This window comes from Meleagris gallopavo, chromosome 16 (genome assembly GCF_905368555.1).
Source record: "Meleagris gallopavo chromosome 16, MGAL_WU_HG_1.1, whole genome shotgun sequence".
Taxonomy (NCBI): Eukaryota; Metazoa; Chordata; class Aves; order Galliformes; family Phasianidae; genus Meleagris; species Meleagris gallopavo.
Window position 1 is genome coordinate 7,505,623 of NC_139419.1, and position 18,131 is coordinate 7,523,753.

At 42.4% G+C, this 18,131-nt stretch overlaps 1 protein-coding gene across 2 annotated transcripts; it reads left to right on the top strand.

Annotated features, from left to right (window-relative positions):
- Positions 1-1,481: 1,481 nt before the first annotated feature.
- Positions 1,482-18,089, top strand: NDE1 (nudE neurodevelopment protein 1). Of its 2 annotated transcripts, none has more exons than XM_085237120.1 (9): positions 1,482-1,678; positions 8,548-8,675; positions 9,047-9,200; positions 11,792-11,940; positions 12,272-12,408; positions 13,440-13,619; positions 14,701-14,792; positions 15,694-15,830; positions 16,836-18,089. In XM_085237120.1, the coding sequence occupies exons 2-9, from the start codon at positions 8,590-8,592 to the stop codon at positions 16,927-16,929; spliced, it is 1,029 nt and encodes a 342-aa protein (XP_085093246.1). In that variant the 5' UTR covers positions 1,482-1,678; positions 8,548-8,589; the 3' UTR covers positions 16,930-18,089. The 2 variants fall into 2 exon arrangements, with proteins under 2 accessions (XP_085093246.1, XP_085093245.1); XM_085237119.1 differs by lacking the exon at positions 1,482-1,678 and adding an exon at positions 4,199-4,347.
- The last annotated feature ends 42 nt before the right edge of the window (positions 18,090-18,131 follow it).

Below are 18,131 nucleotides of genomic sequence, written 5' to 3' on the forward strand. Positions count from 1 at the left end.
TTCACCTCAGGTTAAGGAAGACAAGATCACAGTGGTCTTATGAATTCCGCAACATCACACTCCTGCATTATTTACCTCAAATTTAATTATGCATGGGCCATAGCCTTGACTATTCATGTCTATTACAGAAATACACCTCATGATTTGCCATACAGGTAAAGGAGTCTAAAGAAAGGCTTGTTTAAGCCCACAGCATTACCTATAAAATCCTAGAAATGCATTGCTGCTGACATGAAACAACTCCCAGAAACTTCCAGGGCACTTTCCCAGAAAGAAAAGCCAAGGGGTAAGTTTTCAAGACTAGCTCACTGATTACAAACCAGATGAAAGTGAGCTCAGCTGGAAGATTCAGCCTGCATATTCATTGTTCTTTCACTCATTTAAAGAGCTACATACACTCGCATTAAGTACACAGCATTTAATACACAACCTGAGTTTTTAAATCATTAAGATCTACAGGCACTCCTTGTAGTTCCCAGGCAGTTCCATAGTGCCACTGCATCAGCTCAGCTTTATGGAACCACAAGGCAAAAGGATGCTCCAGCAGAACAACAATTAAAAATGAAGGCTCCATACCGTCCAACTATGGGCCACGCTGATTAAGCTACAGCTATGTGGTTTTTCCACATTTAACATTCACCACAAACCCAAGGACTATGTCCCATAACACCGATTTTGTCCCAGCGTTATTTTTAACCACAAAAAAAAAAAAAGCATTTTTCTTAAAAAAAAAAAAGCAGAAATGTTTATTCATACAATCTGTAAACACTCCAACATAATGCGAGATATTAAGTTAAAAACTCCTGGAACTCTCGAGTAGGCCACCTTTGAAGTCTGGCAATACCCAACAGAGCCGTTCCGCTTACGAATTAGAACGATTCAATATAACAAGTCAACAGACGGGAGCCAGGCGAGCTCCTCGCGGCAGCGCCTCGCCCTCGAGACCCGCAGCTCCCGGCAGCCCCCAGCCCAGGGGGCGACACTGAGCCCCAGCCGCTGCCCACTCCCAGGAGCAAGGCGCAGCCCGCGGCACTACGGGGCAAACGGACCGCCCTCCCGCGGGCAGTTCTGTGCCGGGGCCGTTGGGCAGCTCCCCCGGCGGAGGCGACCGCAACCCATGAAGGAAGCGGGCCCCGGTAGCCCCGGGCTGCAGCGTTCCGCACGGCCGCCCCCGCCGCGGGAGCGGCCCCGAACGCGCGGAAGCGGCACGGGCCGTCCGCTTCGCCGCCCCTCCCAGAGCTCCCCCGCCTCACCTGAGCCGCCCCCGGCGCCGCCGCCCCTCACATTCCGCCGCCACCGCCCTCACACCCCTTTGTTGTCCTCCCTCCCCCACCGCTGTTCCTTCCGCCGCCAAGCGCCGCCGAACGCCGGAAAGCAGCCCGCTGTCGTGCAGACGACTGCCGTAACACTCCACTCCCCCCTCCTCCCCGCCGGGCCGGGGGCGGAGGCTTTTACACTGCGCGGCGCTGCGAGCGGAGAGGGCGGGGCGGGGCTGCGGAGCGGGGGGTAGCGGAGTTACCGGAGTTACCTCATGGCGTGGCTGTTTGCGTACAAGACCGGGACAGAAGTATGGTGTCAGTTTCCATAGCCGGGACTTGTTTCTTGGGAGCCGAGCCTCTTCAGGAGGCGAGGAGAGTTACAGGGTGCGGGCCTTCTCACATGGCGCTGTCTTTGCGGCGTAAGTGACACTGTGATATTTGACTAAGTCCTTGTTTTACCTTCGCTTTTACCTAGTGGGTTGCAGCCGCCAGCTAAGCTCAGGGTGACAGTGCTCGTGTTCAAATACAGTTTTTCTGCAGCGTTAGATTTTGGTTTGCTGAACGAGGCAGTGTCGGTAACGAGCATTTGATCACTTTGTCAGTTCAAGGTTTCAGAGGGGTTTTAAAGTCATGAGAATCTCTTCCTTTCTTAAGCAGATGCAAATCCAGTTTTAGAGACTGCAGAGAATGGTGGACCATCTTTACATGCACAGAATTAGCTTTCGCTGATGTTAAATGCTTCCTCTTAGTTTGTATGTGCAGTTCTGGTATGTTGCATCTTGTTATAAGTTCCAGTAATTCTCAAAAACACGAGCATTTTGTGATGACAGCTGGTGATCAGATCGTGTTCCAGCCATAAAGCTCATGGTTCTGTGTTCAGTTGCTCAGTTTTTGCAGCAAAGCCAGCTTCCTCCTCTGACTTCTGCTAATGAATGTTCCAGCCAACAAACGACAGTTTATTGTATATATTGTGCATTGTGGATAGCAATAAGCTACATGGCAGTAGGGTGCTGTGATTAGATATGTGGTCTGTTGTGTTCATTATCCATTTGATATCCTTCAAGTCCTCCCTTTTAGCTAGCAAGCTTTAAATTTATCATCAATAACCAACTCTTGTGGCAACTGCTGCAGAGTAACTGCCAACATCACTGTTGTCCACTATCATTCATCAGCTATTTAAGTTGTCTTTTGATTTCATTCCATTTAAATATATCTGTTAAGATCTTGCACCATGGGGTTAGATTTTGGAAATATTAAGCATTGTTGTTAAGCTTCACCATCCCAGCAGTGGTATCACAGAGCCTGGCTACCATATCTTCACTCTGCTCCACCCTTCGTGCTGCTTTTTTTAGAGTCAGCACATCAAGCTCCACTGATGTTGTCAACACCTGAGGTTGCCTAGGGAACTTCTGTGGAAAGGGTTGCTTGCGTTACATTTGCACTTTGCTTTAGCACCTTTCTTTAATGTGTGCACAATGCTTTACTTTTGTAAACTTGTTACTTTAAGTTTGATTTCCAAGTCACCTCTAGCAATTATTCTACAATAATTAAAGAACCTTTCTGTTAATATTCACTGCTTCTGTACAGCAGCACCTCTGAGCCTCTAGCATCTCATAGCATCCGCTATGCTATTTTGGAACCAGATGAGAGGCTAAACAGATTCCTCTGAAATCTCAGAGATTTTTCTATGCTTTACCAGCATTTCAGGGTGAGAACTATTAAAAATGTTTGCGTATACTTTTGATATCATCTGTGCACTCACACTATCCTCAAAGAATTGTTGAAAGAATTGAAGTAAAACATTATTTGTCCCTAACTTTCAAACAATGTATGAATTTTTGAATTGTTGGGGACATAGTATGACGGCACATAGTTTACTTTTGTAACTTAGCCAATGAAAACATTCTTGAGCAATGACAACTGCAAATTGCTATTAAATGATTTGTTAAATACTTAATTTAGTTTCCTATTAATAGTTGTATAATAATTTGCCCCCATTTAATTCTGTTGAACAGCTGACCTCAAAATACAATTAATTTGCTATCTGACCTGAAAGTATAATTGCTTTGCTCACCCTTTTCAACTAAAGCTATGGTAGCTCTGTGTAGGTTTCTCCTATAATAACATTCTGCCAGGAAAGCATCCATCGTTGGGTTACAGCCCAGTTCCCTGCAGCGGTAAGGGCAAGGTGCAGCCAGCTTTGCAGTCAGGCTCTGCTCCAGGCCGGGTGTTGCCTCGCTGAAGTGAGGGGGTGGGATCAAGGCACTGCGCACGGGCGCCCATGCTCTGGCAGTTAGCACAGCGTGCTGTCGGGTGTGCAGAGATGTGTGGGTCGGAGCCTATCCGTACACACGCGTGCTTTGGTTTTGACTCAGAAAACAAACACCGGGCACACCCAGAGACTGGTGTTTGTGGGCTGTTGAGTGGGAACGCAGCTGGGGCGCTTGGGAAAGCTCCGCATGGCTCAGCCCTGGAATGGAGCAGGGCAGGGCTGGCACGGAGCTCCCTGCTTTCGCTCAGCCCGCTGTTGGCCCGGCTCCCACTGCGGTGCCCGGGGCGCTGAGCTCACGGCGCAGTGCACGTGAGGCAGTGCAATATTTCACAGAGCGCTGTGTCCTTGCGATGCTGGCTGCAGTCACTGGAGCTCATTCCTGGCTCATAAAAATGGATTTAATGGAGGAACCCTGACATCACTGCTGCTTTTTCGGAAGAACGTGCCTTGGGAATCACAAAACAACCCTCGAAGTAAAGTGAAGCTTCTCCTCTTTTAGAGCATTTCTAGGGAAAACCGATAAACGTTTGAAATGACAGCAGCGTGGAAGGGCGGTAAATGCCGCCCCAGCCGGAAGGCACGGCTCTCGCGGGAGGGGCGCCGCGGGGCGGGATCAGCCCGGGCCCTGTTTGAAAGTAACGAAAAGTTCCCAAATGCTACTCGAGCCGCTGATTGGCGGAGCGACGCGGGGCACGTGATCAGCAGCCAATGGGGCGGCGGGAGCGGCCGGCCGGCCGCGCTGTGAGAGCGCGGCGTCCCTCAGCGTAGGGTTCGGCGGCGGCTGTGACGGGCCGCTGCGGCTCGGGCGGAGCGGAGGTGAGAACGGTCTGGGGGCGGCGGTCGGGCGCAGACCGTCCAGGGGTGGGCTCCTGCGGGAAGCGGGCGGCCGCGGGAGGCAGGAAAGGTACTGTGCCTCCCTTCGGTCCCCTCGCGCCGGGCTCCGTTGCTACGGTTCGGCGGTCCTCGCTGTGAGGAAACTGTGGGAGCGCAGCCCGCAAACTCGGCTCCGCTTCTGTGCTCTGAGTGGGAACGGGGAACCCCGGGACTGCGGCTGTCGGCATCGAGGTCTCCGGACCCGGAGAGAACTTCCCAGCGTCCTTGGAAATCGGGCACGCGCGTTGATGATGGAGCGAAATGGAGCTGCTGTGGGGCAGCGCTGCTCCCGGCCCGAGGGAGACCGGAGCTCGTTCTCTCTGGCGCTGGTTCTCTTTTGTACTGCTTGAACAAAAGGAGAGGGGTCCGTGCGGCACGAGGAGACTCTCAGCGCGATGGGAAAGCTGCTTGTCAGGAGCAACCGGCTGACTTAAATTTGTTTTCGCAGTTAAGAAGAAGTGGAGCTTCGTCTCTGCTATGCAGTGCTTACGATAGTGTTTTAGTCTTGGCTTTGCGTAGTCTTTCTTCTCTCTTTTATTTCTCATTAAAGTAGAATATGCTCTGGCTCTGGCAATCGGGCAGAGCTATAAAGATGGCCAACGTTATTCACAGAGTTAAAATGTTCCTTTATTAAAAAGTTATTTGGTATGCAAGGATTGTTTGGAGTTCCTTATTCTGGGGCTGAAACAGATTTTAAGCTGAGGTCCCCGTGATCTTAGGACTCTGACTCCCAAACTGAAGGTTCTTCAGTAATTTCAGTTGTGTGAATTTTTTTTGTTTTTTTTTAAGAAATATGCACTTCTGATGTCACTTGTGTGAAATAACTTCCTGGAACGATTATGCTGAAGTGTTTTTCTCATTGTAGAACTCCATTCCCCACCCCTGAACACTTCCTGTATGATGTAGAGGTTTTGTAATGTCTGTGACCAGCACTTGTGCTGCTTGCATGCAGGAAGTCTGGCATCCCAGATGTCTTTCCTGGCTTTGTGAAAACAAGTAAGATGCAGCCAGCAAGTGCATGCTGGAGCCTGTGACTTTCTCTTGTTTTTTTTTTTTTTTTTTTTTTTTTTTTTTTTTTTTCCACGTTTACATGTCTTTAACAGAATATGAGTAACACCTCCTTCATGCAGACACACGTTCTTCTCTTTTTGTAGTGAGTCTGTGCAGTGAAAAGTTCCTAATTGGTTTTATTAATTACTTTAAAGTCAGCGTGTAAACCGACTGGAAAGTGTTAAAAATCAAGTAGATAGGGTAGTGGTGGATGGGAATCAAGGCCATACCCTTTCTAATAGCTCTTTAGGAGAGATTTATGATTTTTTTTTTGATGTTTTCTTTTTCCTTTTTTTATAGGGGGGCTTTAGTACCTCGCCCCAAACATAGATTTTCCAGTTTGTATCTTTCATCTTTGATAAACTTGAAAATCCCTCTGAGATAGGATACAGTGCAGGTGTACAGAGAGAAAACCTAATGGTGGTGGAACAATCTTTGCCTTGTTGTGTTCTTTTATGGAATAAGTATAGGTCTACTAGTTTTTCCTATGTTCAACAACCAATTTTAACTTGTAAGTAGTCTTTGTAATTTAGTAGCCATGAAATAATGTATTCTTAACGGCTGACATTGTGAGCATGCCCCTAATCTTTTTTTTTTTTTATGAGGGCACACTTACAAGGATGCTGTGCACATCAATTGCTGCTTCTCTGAAAATTACTGGGTTCTGTGTACCTTCTGTAATGATTATGACTCAGTTAAAATCCTTTTGTTTGTGATGTTTTTGTTTGTTATGAGATGCAGATTAGTGCATTCTTGCTTTTTCCAAAGTGCAGTGTAAAAAGGTGAGAGCCAGATACAAACGAACAGTAACTGTCTGTTAATTGCAGGCCTTTGGTTCCAAAGGGTTGTTTGAAAGCTTTCAGGAGTAAATGTTACACTTCGCCTTGTCTGATTTCTTTCTGTTGACACAGGTAATGGTTTTATTATTATGCTTAAATAAGTCAGAAGAAATCCTTTATTGGGACTTTTGAAGGATATTTTTGTTTATGTAACAAAGTTAGGCATATCCTGGGTGGATTCTCTGCTTTTCAAATAAAGAAATTTTCTGTTGTACAAGTGGAGAGAATTAAGCATTGAAAAGGATCTCAGGTTGCTCTTTTATGTAGTGATTTGACCACAGCAATGGAAACCAGTCCTTCTTGATTTCTCATTGCACCTACTTCACTTCTTTTTGTCTGACTCTACCTCCTGTCCTTCATTCTTAGAAAAGAATATCTTCTTCACACATCATCTGCAATGTCTGGTGTCTGCAGTGCCTTATATGTTGGATGCCCATTAATGTCAAAAGTACTCCTTCAGCTCACTTAAAAATAGGACAGATGTATAGTGAACTGTCCTAGGTAAGGAATGTTAATTGTGCTTGATCTGGCTTTTCTTCATAAAAGGCAAGGATATTCTTTGGAAAATCCCTCCTTATACATACTCATTTTCCTCTTTTTTTTTTTTTTTTTCTCCTCCTCTGCAGCATGTACTTCTGAAAATATGTAGAAGTAGCAGCAACCCTGAGACTTTTTGCTGAAAAGCTCTTCATTTGTTAGAAAGAAGAGATTTAGGTTTGTCTAACTAACGTGTCATGCTAAGAAATGGGGTTTTAAAACTAAAATTCAGTAACTTCTCACCTTTGTCTCCCATTCTAAATAGTGTGATATCTATGAGATTGGAGCTGATACTGTACATCAAGGTGTTTGGACCCAGCCCACTTATCTGTGACATCCACTTTTTGTTCATTAACCTCCTGAAAATATCACAAGCTGTGAAAGCAACTCGTGCTTTCCTTCTGCATGGATATGTAGGAATTAGGTTTTTGATCACCTGACTGCTTTAAATACTTGAGGCTGTCCTCTGCAGTAGAGGCGAGTACAAGTTTGTCTTGGGAGAGGCACCAAATAATTGAGTGCCTAAACCAGGTGGTTTTACGGAGAAGAAAGTGTGAATATAGGTTATGATTTTTTTTTTCCATAATTGTAGAATTAGTTGTATGAACTGTTTTTCTTATCCTTAGATTTCAGTGATACAGTTCAGACAGCTGCCGTTGGCTTGAACTGATTGACTCCCTGTCCTTAATCTGTTGAGGTTTCCATTAAATTCGTAATGCTGATGGAATCTTTGCCTCACTTAGGGTTGCCCATGGCAGATTATCCAGAGCTTTAGGAGTGATATTTCTCTCTTGTCGAGACTACCTCATATAAAAAGATAGTTGCCTGTTAATTAGAGTGCAGTATGCACATCAGAAGGCATTTGATTATAGTATCTACTTAAGTCTTCAAGCAGGAGTTACCAACTTAAGGTGCTTGATTTCCACATGTCTCTCATATGTGTCATTTGTTTTTGGGACTATGACATGTGCCTGTGCTTATGCTTGCACAGGGACTGCTGGCTGATCTGGATTGCTCACTGGCTTGCTGTAATCTATCTGCACATCTAGTCTAACCAGATGCTATCCCACTGGAACTTCTGTGGAGCTCTTATCTTTTCCCTAGGAATTTCTGGAATTTCCTTCTCCCATGGCTCTCTAAGGTATCCAGATATGTTGTGCCCATCAACCATATCTGGACTATGATAGTTCAGGTTTTAAGTAGTTATGTCTACTGTAGTGAGAATTTCTTTTTTCTCATGTTTAGCAGGTATGTCCATAAAAAACTTAGGTGCTCATGCAAGTGTTAACAGAGGAAGCTAGAATCCTGAGTACCTTCTTTGTGTCTCTTTGAAGTTTTTCATTCAGTGTTTCTCTAGGGCTGTTGAAATCAAAGTTAATTTGAAGGTGTGTCTGAGATATCTTCTTTTTCACCTGTTCTGTGTGCTTATGCACAGCTGTAGCTGAAGTTTGACATTTGGTCCTCTGTGCTGCGTTGTCAGAGGGAAGATGCTTGCTGTAGTCAATGTGGTGTGCAGTAGCCTTGAGAAACCTGGTGAAAAGAATGTGATGATTCAGTAGAGATTATCATGTTTTTATTATATCTAGCAGAGTGCTGTTGAGGCTGGTCTTTAGTTTGGTCTTCAGATATGTACCTCATTCCTGGGAGGAGCCGTGCAGTGAAAAATAGAGTTAATTCACTGCGTTAGTTCTTAATGCTTGATCCTTCAATTTTCCAGGGAAAAAAATGAAACAGAAGTTTTAAACTCTGAGGACTTGCCATGGAAGACTCAGAAGAACATCGCTTCAGCTCCGTTGAAGAGGAAACCAGATACTGGAAAGAGTTGGCTATGAAATACAAGCAATGGTAAGGCAGTGGTTTCATTCCTTGAAGCTGTTTGATAGGATGTATAAGCAGTGCATGCCAAGACAAATAGCTGAATTACCTTGATTTTTACCTCCCTGTGTGGCGCTATGTTGAGTGGCAGCAGTAGCAATGCAGTATCACTCGTTTCAGCATAGACTGCATCAGCCCAGAATCCTTCGTGCTTATCTGAGCAGTGAATTAGTGCTGCAATGACCTGCTGCTTTTGATCCCTTCTCTGGTTTTGAGTAGGACTGTGTGCTGGAGAGGGGCATAGAGCTTTCTGTGCTAGCAAGTAGTATTTTCTTCCTCCAGTGTACAAGAGATTGTTTTGATTTATAAAGGTGAATTCTGTTGCTGGAACTGTGTTCTAGTGCTGAGAATACACAGGAGGAACTGCGTGAATTCCAAGAAGGGAGCCGAGAATATGAAGCTGAACTAGAAACTCAGCTGCAGCAAACAGAGTCCAGAAACAGAGACCTTCTTTCAGAAAACAATCGTTTGCGAATGGAACTGGAGTCCATTAAGGTAAGAGTGGATGATACAGTAGCTATGTATCCTAAGCATAGGTGAATGAGACTGATGTGTGCAGATTCAGCTTGGAAAAATCGAGAAATATCCATCTGTAATCTGCTTGGAAGAGTTCTAAATATTTCAATGTCTCAGCTATTGTTTCTGGAAATCTTTAATTCAGAAAAATGTTCTGTTCCTCTGCCCCAACTTAGCCTCCCCCCCACACACAATCTTTTTGGCATTAAAAGCTCTGTGCCTTACTTAACTGCATTTCTTCTGACACACTGGTGACAGACTGGTGTTCTCGCTCTATTAGTGGCATAGCAATATTAAATGCTCTGCTTATTGTATGGAGTATTGACCTACTCTTTTCCCCATAGTCACATAAATCCATAGAAGCTGATGAGTAAGGAGAAGTTCAATGAAAACTTGCAGTTCATTTGGTTAAGCATAGATTGCTTTCTTCTGTTGTAAGAGCCGAGAGAAAAGGGCAATGAATGAACTGAAGCAGTTGGGAATGGAAATAGTAGGAACTGGCATAAAACTTCTAAAAAGTGGAGAGTAAATGTTTCAGAAAACCTTATTTAATTTTCACAGTGGATAAGTTTATAAAAACATATTCTGCTTGAAATGAGCATTTTAACAATTGGTTATTCATGCAGCCTGAAGGTTGCAGTAACAGCCTGCAGTGAAGGAATAGAGGCTCCATTGATGGTCAGATCAGCTGATGGTTTATTACAATTGGCTGAAAACAAAGACTCAAACCTTGCAGTTCTGGTCTTTTATCTGAATCAATCCAAGAGCGAAGCATTAAACTCATGAAGCTATTGAGCAGCGATGTGAACTGAACTGAACCAAGGATTGGTGTCTACATCTAGGTTAACACAAGTGAACTTTATAAGGCCTGCACAATTTCAAGCTTTGAATTTACCAGCTTGATGTGTGTGCTTGCTGCTCCTTAGAAGCTGGAGTTCAAGGAGTTCATACCTTAAGTATGAATGGAAATAATACTTTTGAAGGCTTATTTACAGTGTTGAAAAGCTAGCTAAAAGTAATTTGCTTCTTAGAGAGCTTGTGGGGGCTCTTAAAGCCAAAGTGCATCTGTGCTTTCAGGGATCAGGTATTATGATAACGTCACCACACTTAACTAAGTAGAAATTAATAAATTCAGAATGGTTTCTCTTTCCTTCCTCCTTATCTGTGTGTTATATGCACTAAAGCAGCTCTCTTCAGATTATCAGTTGTGGTAGGCTATGTGCCATGGTTTTCAAATTCCAGTATGTGGATTTGTTTTTGGTGACTTCAAGTGTGTTGAATTCTAAACAGAAAAGAATGTCAGGAATGCTACTTATCTAGCAGTCTTGTAGCTTTAAAGTCTCTGGCATGTTGAATTCATCCAGTACCAAGGTGGTGGAGTGTATGTTTTTGCTGTCACACGATGTCTGGAAGTGATAACTGGAGAGAGGTTTGTACTGGTGAAGTTAACCTTCTTCCCCACTGGTGTCTTTTCTAAATATATTCTTATGTGCATGCTGTAAAGGAGGACAGTTTGTTCTAGATTCATGTCTGAAGCCTGTTGCATAGCTGCACCTGAAATGTTTTATAATCAAGAGCTTTGAACCTGCTTTGGGTTAATAAAACCTCAGCAGTAGTGAAGAATCCTCCTGGTTCCTTTAATACTATGTAAGTGTTGCACTTGGATGTTCTTTTTCTTGATGCTTAGTTCCCTAAGTATTTCTTGATTCTTTCTTAGAATTGAGAATAAGTAGCTTCTTTCTCACATTCTGCTTTATGAATTGCTGGAGCTCCCAAGGCTCAGAAATTAGTCTCGTACTGACATCCTGGGGTGAAGCGTACATGTTCATCCCATTCTCCAGAATCAGGTAGAGCAGATGGCCTTATAGCCTTTTCAGATAATTCCGCTCTGCCCAATGTATTTGCCTCACAGACCCTATAGGTCCTCTCTGTGGCATTACTTGGTGTTATTGCTCAAAGAGGTGCTAGTTCTTGGGCCTCTGTGTTGTGGTTGTCACCTGATTCTTAAAACAGCAAAGCCCTTCCAGCTGACCCTTTTCTAAAACAAACAAACTTTTAGATTGCAGGATGCTGTATGATACGGGAGCTCTAGGGCTTTGTGTCCTTTGCCTGTTGAGATACCTACAAGTACTGGGCAGGACCCAGGCATACTGTTTTTTTTGTCTTGTCTTTGAGTGGGGAATTACACAAGTAAACTAACAAGTTGTTGAAAGGTAGAGTTGTCTGCATAGATTCATAATCATTCATATTCATAGATCATAAGATTATCATACTTTGTGAATGGAGGAGAGATGGGGAAGTGCAAGAGAGAGCTGTCTGGGAGAGCAGGAAACAGCTCTGTGCTGTGGATGTCAGGAACTGTTCCCCAGCACCATCATTTGATAAAGAGTTATAAGAACTCTTGTCTATTGTCAGCCCAGAAATATGTGAGCAATTGGCTTTGTTGATATTTTAGTGTGTAAGCTCATTGTTCTATAAGTACTTCACAGGATCTTTTTTTTTTTTTTGCCTTTAAAGGGACTAAGGCAAAACCAAGTCCCTGATATGCTGTTTTATTTGTCCTTGACTAGGAAAAGTTTGAAATGCAGAATTCAGAATGGTACAGGCAAATCTCTGCATTGGAAGATGACTTGTCACAGACAAAAGCTATTAAAGATCAACTTCAGAAATACATTCGAGAACTTGAGCAAGCAAATGATGACTTGGAAAGAGCAAAAAGGTGACCAGTCTTCTGTGTTCTCTTCTATCACCTCAGTTCTGTCCTGCAAATATGGTGACTCTAAGTAATTTGTAATGTTGGGCTTTTTAGCGCTGCCACTCTGAACTAACCTGAGCTAACTACTTACCTCGTTGATGGTTGTGATGAAGGTATTCAAGAAAAAATTATAGATTAGATTTTTTTCCCTTCTGTTACTCCAACTGCACTATTTCATATTTATAAAGCTAAAATTAAAACAAAAAGTAATCCTAACCCAAAAGATTTTACCTTCTCTTGTGGGAGAGGGAGTTTCTATACTGCTGGTAATAAAATCTTGTGTGTTCTCTTTCAGAGCTGCTATAATGTCTCTTGAGGATTTTGAGCAGCGCCTAAACCAGGCTATTGAAAGAAATGCTTTTCTGGAGAGTGAGCTGGATGAGAAAGAAAACCTTCTGGAGTCCGTGCAACGTCTGAAAGATGAAGCTAGAGGTGAGACAGCAGATCTCCTGTTTTCCCCGCCTGTATTTGTTCAGTCCAATCCATTTATCTTAGTTTGACTTTCATATTGTGTCTTTTAAATCTGCCATCTGAAATGGTGAAGCTTCATGCCTGTCTGCCTCAGTCGTTGAACTTGATTTAGAGGAGTTTACAGGTGCTAGAGTCTGTTTTAGACTTCTAAACTGTAGGGATGCTTTGGGGTCTTGAGGTGTTACAAAAAGCCAGTCCAGCTAGGGCATGTGCTTTCTGACTTCCTGTAACCTGTGAAGGTCCTCTTTAGCAACCATTAACCTCTGTTGTTTCCTGGCCTGTGAAAACAGTAGTCAATGAAACACTCATAGAATGGTAAAGCAGTTGGGCTGTGACTGCCTTTCAGTTAGCTTTGACACTTAGCCTTGTGGGCTAGTTCCTCAACACGTCAGTAAGATTGGATGGAAAAAATGGAGGAGATGCACAGATGTGGAGCTGAAGAAACACTTCTGACTCTGCTCAGATTCTGTGACCTTGAGTGGTTCACACTAGCTACAGTCAGTCTATGGGACAGGAGTTCTCTGTTGCTGGCTAGATGGTGATGGTTTTCACTTGGCCTTAGCCTCGGCTTCCTTGATATGGATACCAAGGTAAAAGGGGAGAGAGTGCAGTAGGTAGGAATCTCAGCCTGGTAGGGAACTGGGATGTAGCCAAGATACTTCAAGTTGCAATCTTGATGTGCCTCTGCTTACTAGTCTGTAACACCTGAAAGTGTTAATTCACTGCCTCAAAGAAAGTCATGTGAAAGGGTATGAAGCTTAAATCTGGATAACAGCAGCTGAACTAATACTATAAAACAACTTGAGCTGCAATCCCAGAGAAGCCTTTAGTATTCATCCATATTTTGAGTATATGCCTGGAGTGGTCTTTACAAGGATAAATGATTTTGTTCTGCTGGTAGAGGTGAAGTATCTTATGAGCAAAATAAGCTCTCTCAAATGCTTTTTATCTTAGTGAATACTGATTCTAATGACTCGCTGCTTCCTTCGCAGATCTACGGCAAGAACTTGCAGTACAGCAGAAACAGGAGAAACCCAAAACACCAATGCAAACTAGCCTGGGAACAGAAAGAACAGACACTGCAGTTCAAGCATCCTTATCTTTGCCTTCAACTCCCTCCATGCACCGAGCACCCAACATCAACATTCCCACCCCTGCGACATTTAGGAGAGGTGTGTGACGGAGAACGAGCACAGCAATGCGATGGCATACCCTTGTTTTCACCGTAGATTCTGTCTACAGGAGAAATGGGAAAATAAGAGCAGAGCTGCGCATTTCAGTTAAATCCACTTAAATACAATCACTATGATCTCAGTATTCACTGACTGCTAGTTTGGAGTCTTATTCATAGACTGCTAGTTTTCATTTGATGTGGATTGTCCAGTAATAATAATTGTAAGGGACTAGGTGAGCTTATTAGGACTCGATTATTTGTTCACAACTATTCCAGAGATGCTGGGCTAATTTAGGGAAGATTTTAGAAACTTCTTCATGATTTTTTTTTATGCTACGTTTCCGTTACTTAAAAAGGCTTCTCTGTGAGGGTAGATGCTTAGAGAGAAGTCTTCCTTTTACTCTGGAACAGCAGTACACTGGCAAGTCAACCTAGCTAGCTGTACTAAATTACTATCTCTGCTTTTGTGCTAATAGAATCAGTTACTGAAATAATCAACGCTCATTAAAAATAAGTGTTCCAACCTTCTAATACTAACTCCTATCTCCTCAGTACTTAAAAAGTCAGAAATTTGTGTAGCTACATATCAGAGATTACAACAAGGAGATGTACTGTCACATGTTAGTGACTGAATATTACAGTAAAGCACTAACAAAGATTGATTGTAGGCTTTGATACTCTTAACCTAATTTTGTGAGGGAGAACTCTCACTTCCTTGGTAAAAGATTGGAAGATTTATGGTAAAATGAGATGATGGCCCTCTCTAAGAACACCTTTTGGTCCTGCTGCAGTAATAGAGATGCAGAGCAGGCTGGTAAAACAAATAGCTAGAAATTTAAACCATGGCTTGTTTAGAGACTTCAGTTTAGGACTTAGTAACTTGAGCTATCTCAGGGAGTCAGTGCTTCGTATTTCTAGTGGACGTGAAGGATTTGAAGGTCAGATACAGAAAGGTGAAGGTACTAATGTTTCATCTGCTCTATATGCCAGGCAGTCTTCTGATTTTGTCAAAGTGGGTTTTCTGTTTGTTTTTCTGTTTGTTTTTAAACAATGGGTAATGTATTTAACCTGCCCTGTAGGTTTTGAGGACAGTTACTGTGCAACCCCCCTCACACCTGCTGCCAGAATATCTGCACTTAACATCATGGGAGACTTGCTGCGAAAAGTAGGGGTAAGTGTTTACCTGATAGCCAAAGTTCTTGGAAAGAAAGAGCTGTCCGAAAATGTAGCCAGGATTCAATATCTGCACTGCTGCTCAGACAAGACTGGAAAGCCCATCTCAGCAAGCAAGTTAGCTAAGTGTGGCCTTGAAATTTGGCCTTGATTCTGTACATCTCTGAACAGCCCTGAAACAAATAAGACCCGTCTCTGCTTTTCTGAGATCTTCTACAGGTGTGGAGTCCTGATCTCTTTTCCTCTCCACACTTCTGAAAGAATATGTGCAGAAAAAGACAGACTGGCATGAGTAAATGATAAGGGAATCTGTTCTGTTGGAGAGCAGAGAAGAAAGCAGGCTGATGCCTGCTGTCCAGTGGTTTCTGATAAAGTTTTCATTAATACTTCAGTTGTTGTTTTCTTAAAACCTAACCAAGCATAGGTTAAGTACGACCTAATGCCTTGATGAGCTAATGCTATGTAGTTTGACATTTAAAATAATGCTCATGCTGGAAAGTTATCACATAACTTCCTCCTGTCTTTTCCTCCATGCTCCAGTTTTTCTTGTATTGGCACAAGTATTTGTACGACTTGATGGGCTGACTTGTGAAACTACAGCAGAAAGTTATCTTAGCGGTGCAGGTGGAACCATTTAGGAAAGGAGCCTGTGGTAGAGAATAGGGTATCTGTGGCTCTGGTGTACTACCCAGTACACACAACCTGATGTAAGTTTAGGGAAGTAGATAGTTCAAGATAGTATACAGCACTGATGTCAAGAATCTGCAGGTTCCTCTACTAGATGACTCATTTTAAAACATACTAAAAATTGTATTCTGTGCTTTTTTTTTTGCACACTGTGCAATTTTCGTGTCAAAATTGCATCTTGTGACATTGTACATTACCTATCTTTACCTCAGGCTTTGGAGTCCAAACTTGCCTCCTGCCGAAACTTTGTGTATGACCAGTCTCCAGACAGAACCACAGTGTCCATGTACATGAACAGAGATGTCCTTGAAACACGCATGAGTCCTCATCAGCCTCTGTGTGATACAGGGTTAGTGCCATTCTAAAGTCTTAGTGAGAACTTTTTGACTGGTAATGTTCTGTTTCTTGTTTGTTCTTTATTTTGGTAGAGCCAGACCTGTTTCTGAAAGGAAGGAAACTTAGTTATTCAAGATTGATTGCCATATTTCAGATCAGATTAAAAATTGTAATCACTGCTGCTGAAATCTGAAGACTAGCTGTGATCAAGATCAAATTCAAAGCAATTGTAACACTTGATAATAAAACCAGTGTTTAAATGTGAGCAATACAACAGAGGAAGCTCATGCTTGTTGGCTTGGTTTGGTTTATGCTTTGTTCTTGTGCAGTAATGAATCAGCAACGTTTTGGCATATGGGGACTTGCCTTATCACAGTTAAGATTTTTATCCACATGAGGACTGGGGGAGTGGGGAGAAGTGAATAATAATGAATTTACTCATTTGAATGCTTTATAGTTGCTAAGATGTAAAACAAACAAACAAAAACCACCAGTTCAATAGGTAATAGCTTTATCTCTTTCCTCCCATTCCCAACACATGGGAAATTTATAAGATTATTGCAAATTAGAGTTCAGTATACTTCAGTAGAGTTCAGTTTTTTGGTTTTTTTTTTTTCCAAGTTTTCTCAGTATTTATAGTACAGATTACTGCAGATGCAACTATTCAGCCAGATCCTTGATCTGGGAATACTTGTTTGTCCTGTTAAACGGTGCCCAAAGTTGTCATGTGGAAAGAATGTTCCATGTAGTACTTACTATTGCAGCCTGGGGAGAAACCTACAAGAAAGCCTCAAGTCTCTCACTACTCAGAGGGAAATAGAATCCTATTTTACAGTGGAGAACTTAGCCTAGTTAAGTAACAGATTCACTTAATATTCAGGCCATTGTTTTGTTTTTTGGGTTTTTTTATCTGTTGGCTTCTCTGCCTTACTGTTGCATTCTTGTAAGTGACCAGTTACTGTGACTGAGATGGTAAAACTGAGCAAGAAATGCTCTAAATTCTGCTTTGTATTTGCAGGTTAGTGAAACGCCTGGAGTTTGGAACAAGACCTTCAAATATTCCAGGACCAATGAGCCATCCTTCACCAAGTGTTGTTAAGATGCTGCTATGAAAAGGAAAAATAAAATCTTATGTACATATAACATGAATATCAGTAGGCAACCAGACAGAAGTGTAAGAGTAGGTGAGGCCTGAAAAAGAAGCTACTACAGATAATGGCATCTTATGGCTTTGCCCTTTGGGCTTCTATGCTGTGTTGTGTGGGTAGTGTGATGAAGCGATGTTGCCTAGCAGCACAGGACATAAAATTGCTTCCTATATTCATTGCTGTGAATAACTCCTGCTTTGACACTGCCAGTTAAAGCTATTGCCCCTTTACCTACACTGGGTTCCCAGTGCAACTCTAGCTTTTGGCTTTTGCGGGTTAATAAAATCACCCATGATGTTCTGGCTTTCTGGTGCAGTCACCAAAGTTAGAGGAGTGGTTATAGGTAGAGATTGGTGTATTTCTGTGGAGAAACTGCTCAGTTCTTTGTAGGTTGCATGCTGGTCAGAATCTCGCTATGTGAAATTCTGCCTGGTGGTTAAGCTTTGTAAGCAAAGATTTACCTTAAAAAGCAGATAACAGTTAAAAGTTGAGGAATGCTTAATACTTATGGTACTGAGGAGATTCCAGGTGGTAGAGAACTTTGCCCTGAATTAGCTTATAGGTATACTTTTGCTATATTATGGCCCATAAGGCCTGGCTGTTGATTGAATTTCTAGTTCTAACATATTAATAAGTGGGTTTTACTACTTTCCAGACCTCTCTTTATTACTGTGCCTTGGGTATTTGTGAATTTATCTTATTTTATCTTTGTTTCTCTTTAATAAGAAATGTTTCAGCTGTTACTAATTTAGCAATGGTTTTAGCTTGAAAAGTCCTTTCTGCTGGCCAAGTAGATCAGAATAGTGAGTTCTTTTTTAAGTTGTCGTGTTTCCCCTACAGAAATACACTACATTTTTTTTTAAATGAAGTACACTTACAGTATTAATACACATTAGATAACTTGCACTTACAAAAGCAATAATGGCTAAACATTGTTATATATGTGGAGAGAGGGAGAAATTTACATGACAGTGCATAATTATTTTGTTTTTTCAATGTGAAAACAACTACTGATGCATCTATTTCTCTGGAATAGAAAATAACCACAGACCATTCCCATTATTCAAGCCATCTACAAAGTTGGCTTAACTAGGGAGCAGAATAAAGCTTATTTTGAACGCTAATTATTCACTTTGAATTTTTTTTTTGCAAGTTGTCATGCTTAC

Bases quoted from the DNA above. Each gene is read 5' to 3' on its own strand.
- NDE1 (XM_085237120.1), top strand. From the start codon at position 8,590: ATGGAAGACTCAGAAGAACATCGCTTCAGCTCCGTTGAAGAGGAAACC. The intron at 11,941-12,271 runs GTGACCAGTCTT...GTTCTCTTTCAG, and splicing joins GACTTGGAAAGAGCAAAAAG to AGCTGCTATAATGTCTCTTG. The intron at 12,409-13,439 runs GTGAGACAGCAG...CTTCCTTCGCAG, and splicing joins TCTGAAAGATGAAGCTAGAG to ATCTACGGCAAGAACTTGCA.